Here is a 16069-nt window from a genome sequence, read left to right on the forward strand (position 1 = left end):
CCTCTACTTCCGGGTCAGAACTCAGACCTAGAGTGGGGCGGGCGGGGTGGGGAGAGACCCTCCAGAACAGGCAGGAATAGTCGAAATAGGATAGCGTCGTTTTTCTTAAAGTGACAGGCTCAAGGCGCTTGGGGCTAAACCAGCGGTTGTGAGGGCGACTTAGCTGTTCTGAATCCAATCACTGGGCAGATTTCGGGACAACAGTCTCAGGTTTCTGCCCACCGGGGAAGGGTCATGAAGAAGTGGATTGTTTCCCAAGTGAGGAGAGCCTTAGACAACCCCTTCCAAGACCTTGAGGTGCAGCCAGTTTCTTCCTCCTCGCATCTGCCCCTCCCCCATCCCACTAGCTCTGCAAAGCGGAGCTTCTGGTCCGTATTTCAGATATGAAGAGCATGAGGCGCAGAGAGGATGGGGCACACAGTCCTGCAACTTCGTAGCCAAGAGCAGACTCAAGTTTGCCCCACTCCCAAACCAGGTTCTTGACCCCATTTTGCTGATGCGGATGCAGAGGGCGGGGATGGCCCGTCCTTAGCAGAGACCAACCTTGACCCTAAACCTGCCATGATGGGGCGTCGGGCCTACCCTTCCCCTCGTTCTGCCCCTCTACGCCTGCCTACCCGGGAACTCCCCGGCCCAGCCGCCTGCAGCCTCTGGGTGGGGAGCGGTGCGACCCGCCCGCGTCATCTGATGCTGTTTCCTGCAGGAGGGAGAAGAGCGGAAAAAAGTGAAACTCCACCCTCCACCTCTGCCTCCCGCCCCCGGGGCCAAAGTACAAAGGGAGGAGGAAGAAGGGAACTGGGTTGGAGCCGTTGGGCTGCGGGAGCCGGCCGGGAAGAGGCAGCTCAGCCCAACTAGGAACACTCCAGCCACCCCCTGCGCAAAAAGACCCAAGCGGAGTCCAGGCGCTGCCCCTCGCTGGCTGCAGCTTACATTTGGTGGGTGCAGGAGACAGGCTCCCAGGACTGCTCCAGAACTGAGGGACGCCCGGGTCCCTCCGAGCCGGCCATGGTGAGACGCCGGAGGCCCCCGGGTCCTACCCCGGGAGCCTGACTACACTGCCCTGGGTCGCTCTCCCCTAGAAGCGCGAGATGCGGGGGGCCAGGAAGCGACACTCCTGGTTCCCCAGAGAGGCGTGGGTCTGGGGCTGAGGGCCAGGGCCCGGATGCCCAGGTTCCGGGACTAGGGCCTTGGCAGCCAGCAGGGGTGGGGACCAGGGACACCCAGGGAAGGTCCCCCACACGCCCCAACGCCGGCTCCCAGCCATGGAGCCCTTGAAGAACCTCTTCCTCAAGAGCCCGCTGGGGTCATGGAACAGCAGTGGCAGTGGGGGTGGTGGGGGTGGCGGTGGAGGCTGGCCAGAGGGGTCCCCAAAGGCAGCGGCTTATGCCAACCCTGTGTGGACAGCCCTGTTCGACTATGAGCCGAGTGGGCAGGATGAGCTGGCCCTGCGGAAAGGCGACCGTGTGGAGGTGCTATCCCGGGATGCAGCTATCTCAGGCGATGAGGGCTGGTGGGCGGGCCAGGTGGGCGGCCAGGTGGGCATCTTTCCATCCAACTATGTGTCTCGGGGCGGCGGCCCGCCCCCCTGCGAGGTGGCCAGCTTCCAGGAGCTGCGCCTGGAGGAGGTGATCGGCATCGGTGGCTTCGGCAAGGTCTACCGCGGCAGCTGGCGAGGTGAGCTGGTGGCTGTGAAGGCAGCTCGTCAGGACCCCGATGAGGACATCAGTGTGACAGCTGAGAGTGTGCGCCAGGAGGCCCGGCTTTTTGCCATGCTGGCACACCCCAACATCATCGCCCTCAAGGCCGTGTGCTTGGAGGAGCCCAACCTGTGCCTGGTGATGGAGTACGCGGCCGGTGGGCCCCTCAGCCGTGCCCTGGCAGGGCGGCGTGTGCCCCCCCACGTGCTGGTCAACTGGGCTGTGCAAATTGCCCGTGGGATGCACTACCTGCACTGCGAGGCCCTGGTGCCTGTCATCCACCGAGACCTCAAGTCCAACAACAGTGAGTTTTGGGGAGTGTGGTTGGAGGGTGGTATGGCCCAGGCACACGCCTACTGCCAACTCAGCTGAGCCCACCTGAGCTGAGCTCTTGCCTTTGTGAGGGTCCTTTGTGCCCCAGCCCCAGGAGGAGTCCTTGACCTCAGCTTACAGCTGCCAAGTTAGAAAGTTGGGATCTCTCAGAGGGGCCATAAGCATCCTGCCTTGTCATGGCCACCACCTCAGGGAAGTAGAATGCTGGGTGCTGGCATTCTTCATCTCCCCTCCCCTGCCGTTCACGCTTGTGCTGTTGGTGCCCTGTTCTCCCCTCCACCTGTGGTGGGCAGCTTCTCTGGAACAGATGTCTCAGAGGGGACAGCCCCCCGTGGTGGTCAAAGCTGGGGCCAGGGCTAGAATTCTGGCCCCACCCCTCCCCTGGGTGCATGACCTCTAGCTGGTTATTTCAACTGAGAGCCTCAATTTCAGACTCTGTGAAAAGGGAGTGACTGGGAGGGTGAAGTGGCTTAATGGACTAGGCAAGCCCTGGCATCCGATGCCTGGCACGCAGTGGGTCTTCAGCCATGGGTGTGGACATCTGAGGGCTGGATCACCAAAAGGGCCTCACCTGGCATCAGCACTTGGGGTAGGCGTGGTGGGGCTGAAGGAGACTGGAGCAGCCAGGCACTCCATCTCCCGCCATTTCAGGCCGTGCAGCTGCCCAGCATGGGCCCGAGACAAGCGAGGGACAGGTTCAGAGGGCTTCCTGTAGCAGGCAAGCTTCGTACCAGGCCAAAAGCAGGCAGTGTTCAGAGAGGCCCCCAGTTGTTGGCAGGGCCTGACAAGGGCGAAGGCGAGGAGGCAGGCCCCAGCACAGCAGTGGGGACACGGGCTGGGCCTGCTGGGGCCCAGGGTGCAGGCGATAGAGCAAAAGCAAGTGCAAGAGGGGCCAGTGGGGTTATAGGAGGGGCATGGGCGGCTCTTGGAGGGGTGAGCATGGATATTTTGAGTCTCCTAGCCTGGGCTATCTGTGGACAAGGGGCTGGGGGGAGCAGAACACCAGGACCCAATGCCATCCACATCAATGTTAGGGCTGGAGGGGCCGAGGGAGGCCTGCCAGCCACCCCCTCACTCCTCTCACCCACAGTAAGGGACAGTTTCCAGCCTCAGCCTCACTCTTGGGCCCTAGCCGTCTAGGGACCCCCACTCCCTGCCCCAGCCTGAGGGGGATTCCCCGAAGGCCCGGGGGGAGGGGACTCCGTTTTCTGTTTTTCCTCTAGTTTTCTTTCCAGAGAAAATGGAACAATAGCCCAGGCCCCTGCTCCCCACCCTCCCCACTGCTTCCTGCGTTTCCTGCTGCCCCTGAGCCGGCTTCCTGCCCCTGCTCCAGCCTCTGCTCCCTCCCCAGCCCAGCTGCCTGCAGGGGAGGAAAGAGCTGGGGGTGGGGGGTTTGTAGGAGAGGAAGGAGCCAGGGATTGCACCCCCACTCCCCCCAGTTCCCCTGCTTCCCTCCCAGAGTCTGGCTGGTGGTGAAGGGCAGGCAAGGTGCCCTCAGCCCCCCTAAGCCTGGCCTCCCACCTCGCAGACCCCAGTCCTAGGCCCGGGGTGCCGTCTGCGGGATTGGTGGGGGGAGTCCCTGGGCTGGGGGGGCGCAGGCAGGAAACAATGGCGTGATTTTCCTGGACAATGGGGGCCTTGTGAGGAAGCCTGGTGGGGAGAGGAGGGGGAATTCTCCAGGCCCACGAGTCACAGGACTGACCAGCCAGCCCGGCCTGGGCCTGACCTCCCTCAATTCTCCCCCCAAAGGACCCCCCCCAGTTGGAGACCTGGCCCAGGCCTCCCAGAAAGGAGAAGTAGGGACCATGGCAGGGAAGCGGAAGAGGTGTGAGTAGCCTAAGCCACTCCCAGGCCCTGCAGAAGCCAGCCAGGGGAGGGGGATGGGGGACCTGGTCCCTTTCACAGGCCAGGGAGCCCTAAGGGGGAGCTTGGAGCCTGGGGATCTCTAGCCCCATCTCCTCTGGGTGGCCCCTCACCGCCCCGATCCCAAAGTCTGCATCAGACACCAGAAGAGCATCTTGGGTTGGGACAAATTCGAGGCACTTGGAAAAACAAGGGGGGACGTGGATGTGAGGATGAGGTTTCACAGGTGTCAGATCGAGCTGGGGACAGGAGGTGGCAGAAAGGCCACCAGTCCTGAGGCTTGGGGTGAGTTGCTGTCCCTCCCTGGGCCTCAGATTACCCGACTGAAAGGGGGAGACTGGCATCCCAGCCTGAGATAGTGGTGCAGAAAGGGCTTCTCTAGCCTGTGAGGTACCACAAGTGGCTAGAGACCCAGCCAGGAAGCAGCAAGGGTTGGTCTTCAAGAGGATGGGTGGGTCCTGGCACCAGAGGAGGCAGGAGTCCCTCCCCGACTCCAGCACACAGACCCCTCTGCCTGGTCTCTTTCCAGCCACCTGTCCCCAGCCTGCTGTGGTTCTTTGGAATGACATTGGAAGCAATGTAGGGCTTGCTAAATGGTTCAGTTCGGAGCCTCCAGTAGCCAGGCTGGAGGCCGTTGTGAAGTTAGAAGTAAGTTGTGATAGAGGATGGAGAGGAGAGAGTTGACACGAGAGATGTCAGCGGCAGAATCTTCAGGACCACTAGGATTTGGTACATACTCAGGCCAGATGTCAGACCTGTGCTGAGATTTTAGACAGTGTCATCTTGTTTACTACTCATGACCCTCTGAGGTGGGTTTTGTTGTCATCCTCGGCTTTATGAACTGTTCAGAACGCAGCCCGAGTCTGGCTCAGAGGAGAGGATGGAGGCAGGACCGTTCTCTGAATTAGGAGAAATTGCAGGAAGATTTGTCAGGCACGGTGGGATGGTGAAGGTGGTTGTCCAGGGCACAGGGCAGCTGTTGGGCAGCTGAATTGATGTCCAGCCTAGAGCTCCAAACGTGCGAGGTGCCAATGGGGAGGGGGCAGCTGGCACCTGGGAGAGGCTGAGACAGCCCGGGGGCAGTGGGCAGAGGAGGAGAGGCCAGGCCGTGAGAGCATTGAAAAGGCTGAGGGTGGGGAGGCCCTGGAGGAAACAGCACAAGCAGCCAGAGGCCCCGGCAGCCAAGGACAGCAGGGAGGGGTTGGACAGCAGTGCCAGATGCCCCCAAGAGGCCCAGAGAGCTTGGCCAGCAGCAGGATCAGGGGTTGTGGCTTTTGGCCTGGAAAAGTGAATACCCTGGTTCCGCCGCCTCCTGTGAGAAGTCTTCCCTGACTCACCAGGCTGAGTTAGGTGCACATCCTCTCTGCCCCACCCCCACTACCCTGTGCTGCCCCATTATGGTGCAGTCACCTGGGCAGGATTGCTGAGAAGTGTGCCCGGAGACCACACGTGTTCAGAAACATAGTTGGCCTGGATGTCAGTTCTCTATGATGCAGTCGGCTCTAACCAGGAAAGCAGAGAGGCCCCTTCAGACCCTTGGTGATTCTCTGACTTCGTCCTTTTTCTATTCCTCTAACACTTCTCTCATTTGAGCCATGTTTGTCTTGAGAGATCTGCAAGTTGCTGCTTCTCTCTGTACAGAGCCTGGTGGCCCCATTTGGGTTGAAGCCATGAGCCCCTGCCAAGTCTGACCATCCCCTCCTACATTTGCCCCAAGCTCCTCCTTTCTGGCCAAGACCCATCACTTCCTTAGCCTTTCCCTTTCTCCTCCATCCAACGGCATCAGTAGTTATATCTTGGAGTCTTTCTCTCCCCTGGAAGTGGCTGCACTGGCTACGGTGCAATATGGATGCTGGGGGCCTGTGGTGCCTGCTGGGCCTCCTTTCTTGCCAGGGGTTCCCTCCTGCTCCCCACCAAGGGAGGTTCTGATTCACACTCTTGCCTCAGCATAATGACAAGACACGGGTTTCTCTTGAAATCAGAGCCACAAAGGCTGAGAGGCTGCCATATTGTCAGTTTCTATTCACTGTGGTATTAGGGAAAAGTTACAGGGCTGGCTTTGGAACCACACAGACCAGGTTGGGATCTTTGCTTTGTTTGCATAGGACCTTGGCCAAGTCATTTCCCTGCTCAGTTTTCTTATCTGTAAAATGGGGATAATGATGTCTACCTTACAGATTTGGTTTTGTGGGTGCTAGAGCTGAGCGTAAAAGGTCTGGCCTCTAGTTACCCCCCTGTAAATGATTCCCGGCATTTTTATTTTTGTCTTATTCTACCCCAAACCCAGCTGTGAGCTCTGCAGGGCAAGATCACCTCGGTGCCCCCAGTGCCCAGCCAGGATGTCTGTCGGATGACAGTTTGCTCCCAGCTCCTCCCTTGTCCCCACCACTTGAGCCTGGAGCACCCACAGTCCTGCCCTCCTCTTTCCCAGTTCTGCTGCTACAGCCCATTGAGGGTGACAACATGGAGCACAAGACCCTGAAGATCACGGACTTCGGCCTGGCCCGTGAGTGGCACAAAACCACACAAATGAGTGCTGCGGGCACCTATGCCTGGATGGCTCCCGAGGTCATCAAGGCCTCCACCTTCTCTAAGGGCAGCGATGTCTGGAGGTGCGGCCTGGGTAGAGGCTGGACAGGGCCAGCTACAGGGCTGCAGAGGGGGCTGCCAAAATCCAGGGCTGGGCAGAGAGGGAGGGACCCAAACTTTTTAGTTCCTGGTCACTTCAGGGTGAAATGGCAATGAGTGAGTAGAGGAGGGGACACAGACCCTTTGTCTCGCCCACAGCTTTGGGGTGCTGCTGTGGGAATTGCTAACCGGGGAGGTGCCCTACCGTGGCATCGACTGCCTTGCTGTGGCCTACGGAGTGGCGGTTAACAAGCTCACACTGCCCATCCCATCCACCTGCCCTGAGCCCTTCGCACAGCTCATGGCCGGTAAGGGGATGGGGCGGGAGGGTGAGGGTGAGGGGCAGAGCTCCTTGGTCCTGGACACATCCACCCACAGACTCCTTCTTCTGTCTCCTCTCCACTTCATGTCCCCAGACTGCTGGGCGCAGGACCTCCACCGCAGGCCCGACTTCGCTTCCATCCTGCAGCAGTTGGAGGCGCTAGAGGCACAGGTCCTGCGGGAAATGCCGCGGGACTCCTTCCATTCCATGCAGGAAGGCTGGAAGCGCGAGATCCAAGGCCTCTTCGATGAGCTGCGGGCCAAGGAAAAGGTGGGAGGTGTCGGGGTCTCAGGTTGGAAGGAGACTCCGAGAAGGAATGTCTCCCTCGTCTCCGTGGAGCAGAGAGTGGGGGCGGGCGCCAGGGTTGGTACCCGGCTGACCCCACCGCCTTTCTCTGTCCCGGGCACAGGAACTACTGAGCCGCGAGGAGGAGCTGACCCGCGCGGCGCGTGAGCAGCGGTCACAGGCGGAGCAGCTGCGGCGGCGCGAGCACCTGCTGGCTCAGTGGGAGCTGGAGGTGTTCGAGCGCGAGCTGACACTGCTGCTGCAGCAGGTAGACCGCGAGCGGCCGCACGTGCGCCGCCGCCGCGGCACCTTCAAGCGCAGCAAGCTCCGCGCGCGCGACGGCGGCGAGCGTATCAGCATGCCCCTCGGTAAGGGGCGGGTCCCACCACGCCGCTCGCCATTGGCTGTACGGCGGAGGGGCGGGGTCGGGCGTGTGTGCCGGCCGCACGGGGATTGGTTTAGGGCGTTGGTGAGCTGAAGGCTGGAAGGGGCGGGACTAAGCGTGTGTTTTCTCCCTGTGGGCGGGTGCTGGCGGAAATATTTGCAAGTCGGCCTGGGAGTGGCTGCGGCCGGGAAGGGGCGGGGCTCATGAAAGTTCTGGGAAGGCCCAGGGGGCAGGGCAGGCTGGCTCCCGGGAATCTCCAGCTCTGCCGCGCTCCTCCGGGTGGTGGAGTCCAGGCGGTCCGCTTTCATTACCGAGAACCTGCGGCCCAGGAAGGCACTGAGCCTGGCCCCAGTCACACAGCCACCGTGCCAGGCCCAGTCCCTGCCCTGCCTGTGTGGCCGGGGAGCCGGCCGAGGGCCCTGCGGGTTGGGATCCTGGTTGGGATCCTCGCTCTCCTTCACCACAAACCTGCACCCTTCTTCCCCCTCAACCCCAGACTTCAAACACCGCATCACCGTGCAAGCCTCCCCCGGCCTGGACAGGAGGAGAAACGTCTTCGAGGTCGGCGCTGGGGACTCACCCACCTTCCCCCGGTTCCGCGCCATCCAGTGTAAGAAACCTTGCCTCCCCATGCCTTCCTCCCCCATCCTTCTGTCAAACCTTGTCTTTGGAGATGGATCCCACCCACTGTCTCCTCCTCTTCCTCCCTGCCCCCAGGCTCCCTCCCCTATCCGTCTAGACTGGTACCTCTCAGTTCCCCAAGCAGCATTTATTTTACTAATTTTTTTAGTCAAACAACTGTATGCCACTATGTACTACTCATTTTCCTAAATGCTTTGCTAATATTAACTTAGCTCCTCACAACAACCTTGTGAGGTAGCCATCATTAGTATTATTATCTAAGTTTTATATATGAGAAAAATGAAAAAAATAACTTGCCTAACGTCACGTAGCTAATAAGTGGCAGAGCCAGAATTCAAACCCAGGCAGTTTGCCTCGGTGGCTATACTAACAACTGAGCAGCAAATGCCAACTGAAGGACTAGATGAGATGTCCCACCCCATGGCCAGCCCCAGGACCAAAACCCATCTCTCCGGGCCCAGTTCTGTTTAGTTCTCTGTGGCCCAGAGCCCACCCTGGGAATGGTATGGGGCCCAGCCTGCTCCCCCATCCTCTAAGTTGCCCCTGGAGCCTGACTCTCATGATGGGAGAACAGGGATCAGCGTTCTTGACCTCTGCTCAGATTCTACCGGTTTTCCCCTTACAGTGGAGCCTGCAGAATCAGGCCAGGCGTGGGGCCGCCAGTCTCCCCGACGTCTGGAGGACTCAAGCAATGGAGAGCGGCGAGCATGCTGGGCCTGGGGTCCCAGTTCCCCCAAGCCTGGGGAAGCCCAGAATGGGAGGTGAGTGCCTGAGTGCCCTGCACCCCGGTGTAATCTGCTTCCCAACAGTCCTGAGATTCACAGAGCACAACTGCCTTCCCCTCCCCAGGAGAAGGTCCCGCATGGACGAAGCCACGTGGTACCTGGATTCAGACGACTCATCCCCCTTAGGATCTCCTTCCACACCCCCAACCCTCAACGGTGAGTGGCCTGTCTCCCCGCAGCAGGCTCTTGCTGCACTCCTGTGGGTACTATGGGGAGGCTACAAAAAGCCAGCAGGCAGGCAGACTGTTTCTAGAATCCAGGTCTGACCCATAGGCCCACGACTGAGCTGGATATAGCCCAGTCCTCCCAGGGCCCAAGGTCTGGTCCCCCTGTTCAGGCCTGCAAGAGGGCTCTTTCCTGCCCTGTGGCAGCCACTGTGCCCTCAGCAGGCTCTAGGGAGGAAAGGAAACTGCCCCTGTGGGGTGGAGCCAGCCAAGTGGCTATGCCACATTGTGCTTCTCAGAGTCTCTTTTGGGGAGCCCGTGGGTGGAGAAGAGGATAAGAAAGCTGAGCAGGCGGGGATCCCAGGCCCATCCTCACTGCACCTGGGGCAGTTCTGGGCTTTTCTGTGCTCCACGATGATACCAGCACTGACTATGTGCCAGGCACTCCATCCAAGCGACAAGCCTGTGAGGGAGGTGTGTTATCATCCCCATTTAGAGATGAGGACGCTGAGGCTCCGAGAGGTGAAATAATCTACTAAAGGCCCCAGCTAAGGATTTGAACCAGAGAGACTTTGGCTCCTATGCTCATAGCAAGCTTCCTCGGAAAGGGAAGCTCACTTGAAGAAAGGGTTTCTCACACACAAGCTGCCTGGAACCTAGGAGGTCCGGGAGAGAGCGGGGCTCCCGTGTCAGAGGGATGAGGGCTCAGCTCAGCTCTGCCCAGCATTGGGGAGGGCTAGAAAAGCGCGGCCTCCCTTGCCTGTGGCTCCCTTAGAGTCCCCAGCCATACCTGCTTCTCCCAGCCAGAATACAGGACCCGGCTTAGCTGCCATCAGACTAGAATCCTATTCAGCAAACAGTTGAACTGCACTCCTCTCAGCCCACCCAGGCCATCACCTCTGCCGTTACGTGAGCTGCATTCAATAGTAGTAACAACAGCTAACATTTATTAGGTCCCTCCTACATGCCAGGCAATGCTGCGAGGTGGGTATCATTGTTAGCTGCACTTTATGGAGGAGGAAGCCGAGGCATGGAGAGATTAAGTGGTTTGATGTAGGGCACAGAGCAGAGCCGGGACTGGAACCCAGGTCTAACTCCAGAGGCAGGCCCTGGACCCCCGTCTGCTGCACCATTTGCTGCCCCAGCGGTGGCACTGCCCCAGGCTAGCTGTGCTGCAGGGACTGAACTGAGAATTGGAAGGCCAGGGGGGCTGCCTGGATTCACCTGCTTTAGAAGGTACCAGGTCAGAAAGGTCAATGGAGAACTTGAGGTTCTGTCAACCCAGGTGTGTAGGCTGAAGCAGCCCCTGACCATGGTCTTCAGATCCCTTTGGCCTTGTCTCCCTGAACAACCAGGGACAGGGACACAGGGTCTGGGCTACATCCTTCTCACGCTTGCCCCCCTACCTGAAAGGACGTCACGTGCCCCGGCCCGTGAGCTGGCTGAGCACTTGGTTCCCCTAGCACAATCCCACACTCCAGTCACCATCTTGGGGCCATGAGAGTACGTGACCTTGACCTCCCAGCCTCGCACAGAGTCAGAAGCCTGGCTGAGAATCAAAGAGTGAAGGCCCTATGAGATTGTCCCAGGCATAAGCCACACCACTGGGGAGCCCCATCTGTCCCCCTCTCCCCGCCTGGATGTTCTGGCCCCAGGGGAGCTGGTCACAGTGAGTTACATGGTGGTGGTACAAACAGTCTACACTGACAGAAACCGCCCTGGGAGGCTTTGCCCTGGAGCCACTAACTCCATGGGGCATGTCCTCTCCGTGAGGCTCCACGGAAGCGATTTCACCTTCATCTCTGGGTCAAGCGTGATTCTGCCACTTTCTCCTAAACAAAAGGGTTGCCAACTCTTACTGCCAGGAAGCTTAGAGGCAAATGAAAATCCTTGCCAAGTTACCTTGGGCACGTCACTCTCGGAACCTCAGTTTCTCGGGCCATTGACCACAGGAACCTTATTCTACTCTCAATTCGTGTATTGACCTCCATCTTCACTTCCCTCTGTCCCATTTCCCTTGCTTATTTTAAATATGTTTTTCCTTTGTTCTGTTTAAACTCACTATAAATTGTCAGTTTCTTCACCTGTAAAACGGGGTAATAATGATAATCTTATGAGAATGGATTCTTCCATCAAACATGTACTGAGGCATTTTATGAGCCAGGCATCAACGTGTTAGAGACCAACAGTGCCCTGGGAAGACTTCGAAAAGAGGAAAAAACTTGTTTTCCTCTACACACTACTCACCCCACTTCTGACACCAAATGTGTGGGATTTTTCCCCGCACCAAGCAATTCTCTGACACCAGCTGGGTGTCCTACAATTCAATTCGGTTCTGACCTGGAGTTAGCGGCAGGCCCCACAGGTTAAGGGCTCAGTCTCACAACACTGCTCCTCCCCCTTCAGATGCCAGTCACAAGTCCAGGTTGTCATCTGTGCTTTAGACCAACCTCCTATAAGTCGGAGGTTGCCATGACCCCCTCTTCAGGTTTGAAAGTTTGCCAGAACGGCTCCCAGAACTTAGGAAAACAATTTACTTACTAGATTACCGGTTTATAATAAAGGATACAGATCAAGAACAACCAGATGGAAGAGACACATAGGGCAAGGTATGTGGGAAGGGCCACAGAGCTTCCATGCCCCACCAGGTGCACCACTCTCCTGGCACCTGGATGTGTTCACCAGCCCAGTTCTCTGAACCCTTTTTTTTTTTTTTTTTTTTTGTGAGGAGATCAGCCCTGTGCTAACATCCGCCAATCCTCCTCTTTTTTTTTTTTTGCTGAGGAAGACGGCCCTGGGCTAACGTCTGTGCCCATCTTCCTCCACTTTATATGGGACGCCGCCACAGCATGGCTTGCCAAGCAGTGCGTCGGTGCGCGCCCGGGATCCGAACCAGTGAACCCCGGGCCGCTGCAGCAGAGCGCGCGCACTTAACCGCTTGCGCCACCGGGCCGGCCCCTCTCTGAACACTTTTGACCAGGGTTTCTATGGAAGCTTCATTCCATAGGCATGATTGATTGATCGAATCATTGGCCATGATGATTGAACTCAATCAGTCTTCAGGCCCTCTCTAGAAGAGGGTGGGGGCTGAAAGTTCCAACCCCAGTGGTTCCCCTGGCAACCAGACCCCATCCTTAGGGGCTTTTCAAAAGCTGCCTCATTAATAGGAACTCAGGTATGGCCTGAGTTAGAGTTAAAAGGGGCTTGTTCTGAATAACAAAAGATGCTTCTTTCACCTTTATCAGTCTGTCACTTAGGAAATTCCAAGGGTTTTAGGAGCTCTGTCCCAGGAATGAGATGAAGACCAAATATATGTTTCTTATTATGAATCACGATATCACAGCTTCACAGAGGAGGTGACATCTTAGCTGGGCCTTGAATGGTGAATAAGGGATTACTGTAAGCAGAGGTGGGAAAGGTGTGCTGGGCAGAGGGAATAGAGTGTGCACAGGCATGGGGCTCGCCAGACTTGAGGAAGAAGAAACCTGGCTGGAACTCAGAGACAGTTGAGAGCCAGGGAGTCACAGCCAGAGCCACAGGCCTGGGGCGGCAGTGGGGGGCCAGGCCTGCATCCCCTGGGTCTGTGGAGCCCAGTGCAGCCCCAGCACGGGGGTCAAAAGATGTTTGTTGAATGAGTGAGTGAATGAAGCTGGAAAAGCAGGTAGGAAGAATTCAGGAATGGCCTGAAATGATGGGAAGTTTTTAAGCAGAGACATGTCCTTAGCAGATTTGCATTTTATAAGGCAGTGGCCATGGGGTGGGGGATGGGGGGAGGATAAGCGTCAGACTGGGTAAGGGTTGTAGCTGAGAACACCGCCAGCCACCCACCCACCCACCCAGCCAAGTCCTGGTTCATAGGAGAAGCTCGCTTTTCCCAGCTTTGCATTTCTTCCTCTGGACACCCAGCCCAGTGCCCTGCTCCAAGCAGGCCCGCTCAATGCCTGGCCCAGGGAGGAGGGAGAAGGCTTTGAAAGCCCAGCCAAGGAGCTTGACTTTATCCTAGTGGCAGGGGAGAGCCATGGCAGGTTCTAGAGCCAAGGAGGACCTGACCAGATTGGGGTTTGTGGAAGGCCATCACAGACCACCCCCTACCACCTCAATGATGGGTTCCCCAGTCCCAGCCCAGGTGGTCTAGAATGGAGTCAGGCCAACCCTAGGCCCACAATGACCTGAAATCCAGAGCAGAGACTGGGTGGCAAGTGGTGGAGAGCAGAGGCTCTGCCCCCACCCCACCCCACCCCACTCCCCCACCCCCCACCCCACCCCCACCCCCGCTTGGAGTGAAGCTCCACTCCTCGCTGGCTGTGCAGCCTCAGACCAGCCCTTAACCTCTCTGAGCCTGGAACCCCTGGGGCCTGAGGATCAGACAACATAATGCCCTTAAATCATTCAGCTCCAGCCTGGCACAAATAATTGACCTCTCTGAGCCTCGGTTTCCTCACTTCTGGAATAGGGACAGTGATACATGCCTCTTGGGGCTATTGTGTACATTGCAGTTGACCCGTGTGCAAGCTACATGCCTCTTGGGGCTATTGTGTACATTGCAGTTGACCCGTGTGCAAGCTACTGCTGGAGTGAGGGCAGACGGGCAGAAGGGCCAGGGATGCCCAGCCAGGAAGATGTGGGCATAGGGCTCTGGTCCCAGTCGATGGTGCCAGCCCTGTCCCCGGGGCCCTGTGGATGCCCCTACCTGGCCACTGAGGCCCACTGTGATCTGACCTCAGCTTGCCTCCTGGTGGTCCCCTTTCTCTCCTTGCGTGCCTGTCCATCTTCGCTCCAGGTCACCTGGCTGCCTCCCAGGCTTTGCTCCTCCTGGTTCCTCAGCCTGCACTGCCCTTCCCCCACCCCCACTACCGAAAGGCCAGAATACGTGAGAGAGAGATAGGGAAGCACGGTGGGCAGGGAGGAGCTGGGCTGGGGGAGCAGCCGAGTCAGGGAAGGCGTTCGGGGGGGAGTAGAACTCAGTCATTCCATGGCCAATGAGGGGTCCCTTTGGCCCCCGCCCAAAGGTGGCCTAACCTGTGGCCCGCCCCCGCCGCCAGGTATCCCCCCGCGGCCGAGCCCGGAGCCCGAGGAGCCACGGCGGCCTGGCCCGGCGGAGCGCGGCAGCGGCTCCGGGACGCCCAAGCTGATCCAGCGCGCTGCTGCGCGGCACCGCCCTGCTCGCCTCGCTGGGCCTGGGCCGCGACCTGCAGCCGCCGGGGGGCCCGGGCCGCGAGCGCGGGGAACCCCCGCCCACGCCTCCCACGCCGCAGCCCACGCCGTCCCCCGCCGACCCGCCCCCCTCGCCGCTCATCCGTTTCTCCCCCAAGACGCCCGACGCCCCCGCCTCCCCGCTGAGCCCCGACGCCCCCGGCCCGCCCACGCCCGCGCCCCTGCTGCTGGAGCTGGGTGTCCCCGCGGGCCAGCCGTCAGCCAAGAGCCCCCGGCGCGAGGAGAGGCGCGGTGAGTGGCCTACTGGGCGGTGACATGAGGGGAGGGGCCGGTGGGGACATGCAGGGCAGTAAGGCGGGGCCGCAAATTTCTGCTGGGCACAGACCCGGCCCTCAGGGCGCTGGGGGTGCATGTAGGGAACTGAGTTCTAAGTTCAGCCCCTCAGTAGCCGGGGGTGTGGCTGCGCCATGTCCGTTGTGAAATAATAGTTTAGTACTAACAATGGTGACAACGATAATAACAGCACACTTACTGGTTGCTTGTGCCACGCACTGCCCTAGTGTTTTACAGAGATGTCTCATTTAACTGTAACCACGCTGTGAACTAGGAATTCCTGTCATACCTGTTCCTCAGATGAGGAAAGTTAAGGCACAGAGAGATCAGGGGAGTCAGGGCTCCCACTAGTAAGTGGGAGTGAGCAGAGTGGGGGTGCAAGCCCTGGCCGGCTGCTCCAGAGGCCTGGCTGGTAACCACTACAGAATAAACAGATGCACCGTGGAGCGCGAAGGGCCATGGAAGTTATGTGTCAAGTAGCTCACTGTGCAGATGGGGAAACTGAGGCCCAGAGCAGGGCAGCGCCACCTGGGGACACCCAGAAGTTGGTGGCTGCCTGACCCTGTGTCCCCTCCCCCACCCTTCATAGGAAGCACTGTCTTGCCCCCACCAGGGATATCACGCTCTGCTCCTGGCACCCCGGGCACCCCACGCTCACTGCCCCTGGGCCTCATCAGCCGACCTCGGCCCTCACCCCTTCGCAGCCGCATCGACCCATGGAGCTTCGTGTCAGCCGGGCCACGGCCTTCGCCCCTGCCCTCGCCACAGCCTACGCCCCGCCGGGCACCCTGGACCTTGTTCCCAGACTCGGACCCCTTCTGGGACTCTCCGCCTGCCAACCCCTTCCGGGGGGGCCCTCAGGACTGCAGGGCACAGACCAAAGACATGGGTGCCCAGGCCCCATGGGCACCAGAGGCGGGGCCCTGAGTGGGCCGGGCTGCTCCCCCACGCTCCGGCTGCCCTGAAGGAGCCACAGCATACACTGGAACAGGAGCCAGGCAAGCATCCATAGCGGCCTTGGTTTCCCCCAGGGACCCCGCCCCCTTTGGGGATCAGGAACACTACACTGCACAGGAAGCCTTCACACTGGATGGGGGGCCTGCACCCCCCACACACCTGCAACCTGTGGGTCCCCTGACTTACCTGCCCCACTGGGGCCTGACACTGTACCCAGCTGGTTGGGAGGACCAGAGCCTGTCTCAGGGAATTGCCCCCAGGGGTGGTGCAGGGAGGAGGGGAGGTGCCGGGGAGAGGGGCCGCCTCAGCTGTCACCAGCACTTTTGACCAAGTCCTGCTACTGTGGCCCCTGCCCCAAGGCTCAGTGCCTGGACCCCCCCTGCCCTGGGGGTCATCTGGGGCCGGGGCTCTCTGGGTGCCTTCCTGCTGCCCCGGCCAGGGTTGAGGCCTCGGCCTCGGGATCCAATGAAGCCAAATAAACTCCCCAAGCTGTCTCCCCAAGCACAGCCTGTCACCTTTCT

At 59.4% G+C, this 16069-nt stretch overlaps 1 protein-coding gene across 1 annotated transcript; it reads left to right on the forward strand.

Annotated features, from left to right (window-relative positions):
• The first annotated feature begins 79 nt into the window (after nucleotides 1-79).
• On the forward strand, nucleotides 80-16049 carry MAP3K11 (mitogen-activated protein kinase kinase kinase 11). Its single transcript, XM_087422648.1, is given in 12 exon segments — nucleotides 80-475; nucleotides 704-2001; nucleotides 6325-6505; nucleotides 6681-6829; nucleotides 6938-7113; nucleotides 7253-7496; nucleotides 8010-8123; nucleotides 8781-8916; nucleotides 9005-9096; nucleotides 14147-14243; nucleotides 14245-14549; nucleotides 15181-16049. Coding segments are annotated over 11 exon segments (2571 nt in total). The 5' UTR covers nucleotides 80-475; nucleotides 704-1262; the 3' UTR covers nucleotides 15519-16049.
• Nucleotides 16050-16069: the final 20 nt, after the last annotated feature.

The sequence above is a fragment of the Ceratotherium simum genome, chromosome 34 (genome assembly GCF_057802395.1).
Source record: "Ceratotherium simum simum isolate JZ-2026a chromosome 34, ASM5780239v1, whole genome shotgun sequence".
Classification (NCBI taxonomy): domain Eukaryota; kingdom Metazoa; phylum Chordata; class Mammalia; order Perissodactyla; family Rhinocerotidae; genus Ceratotherium; species Ceratotherium simum.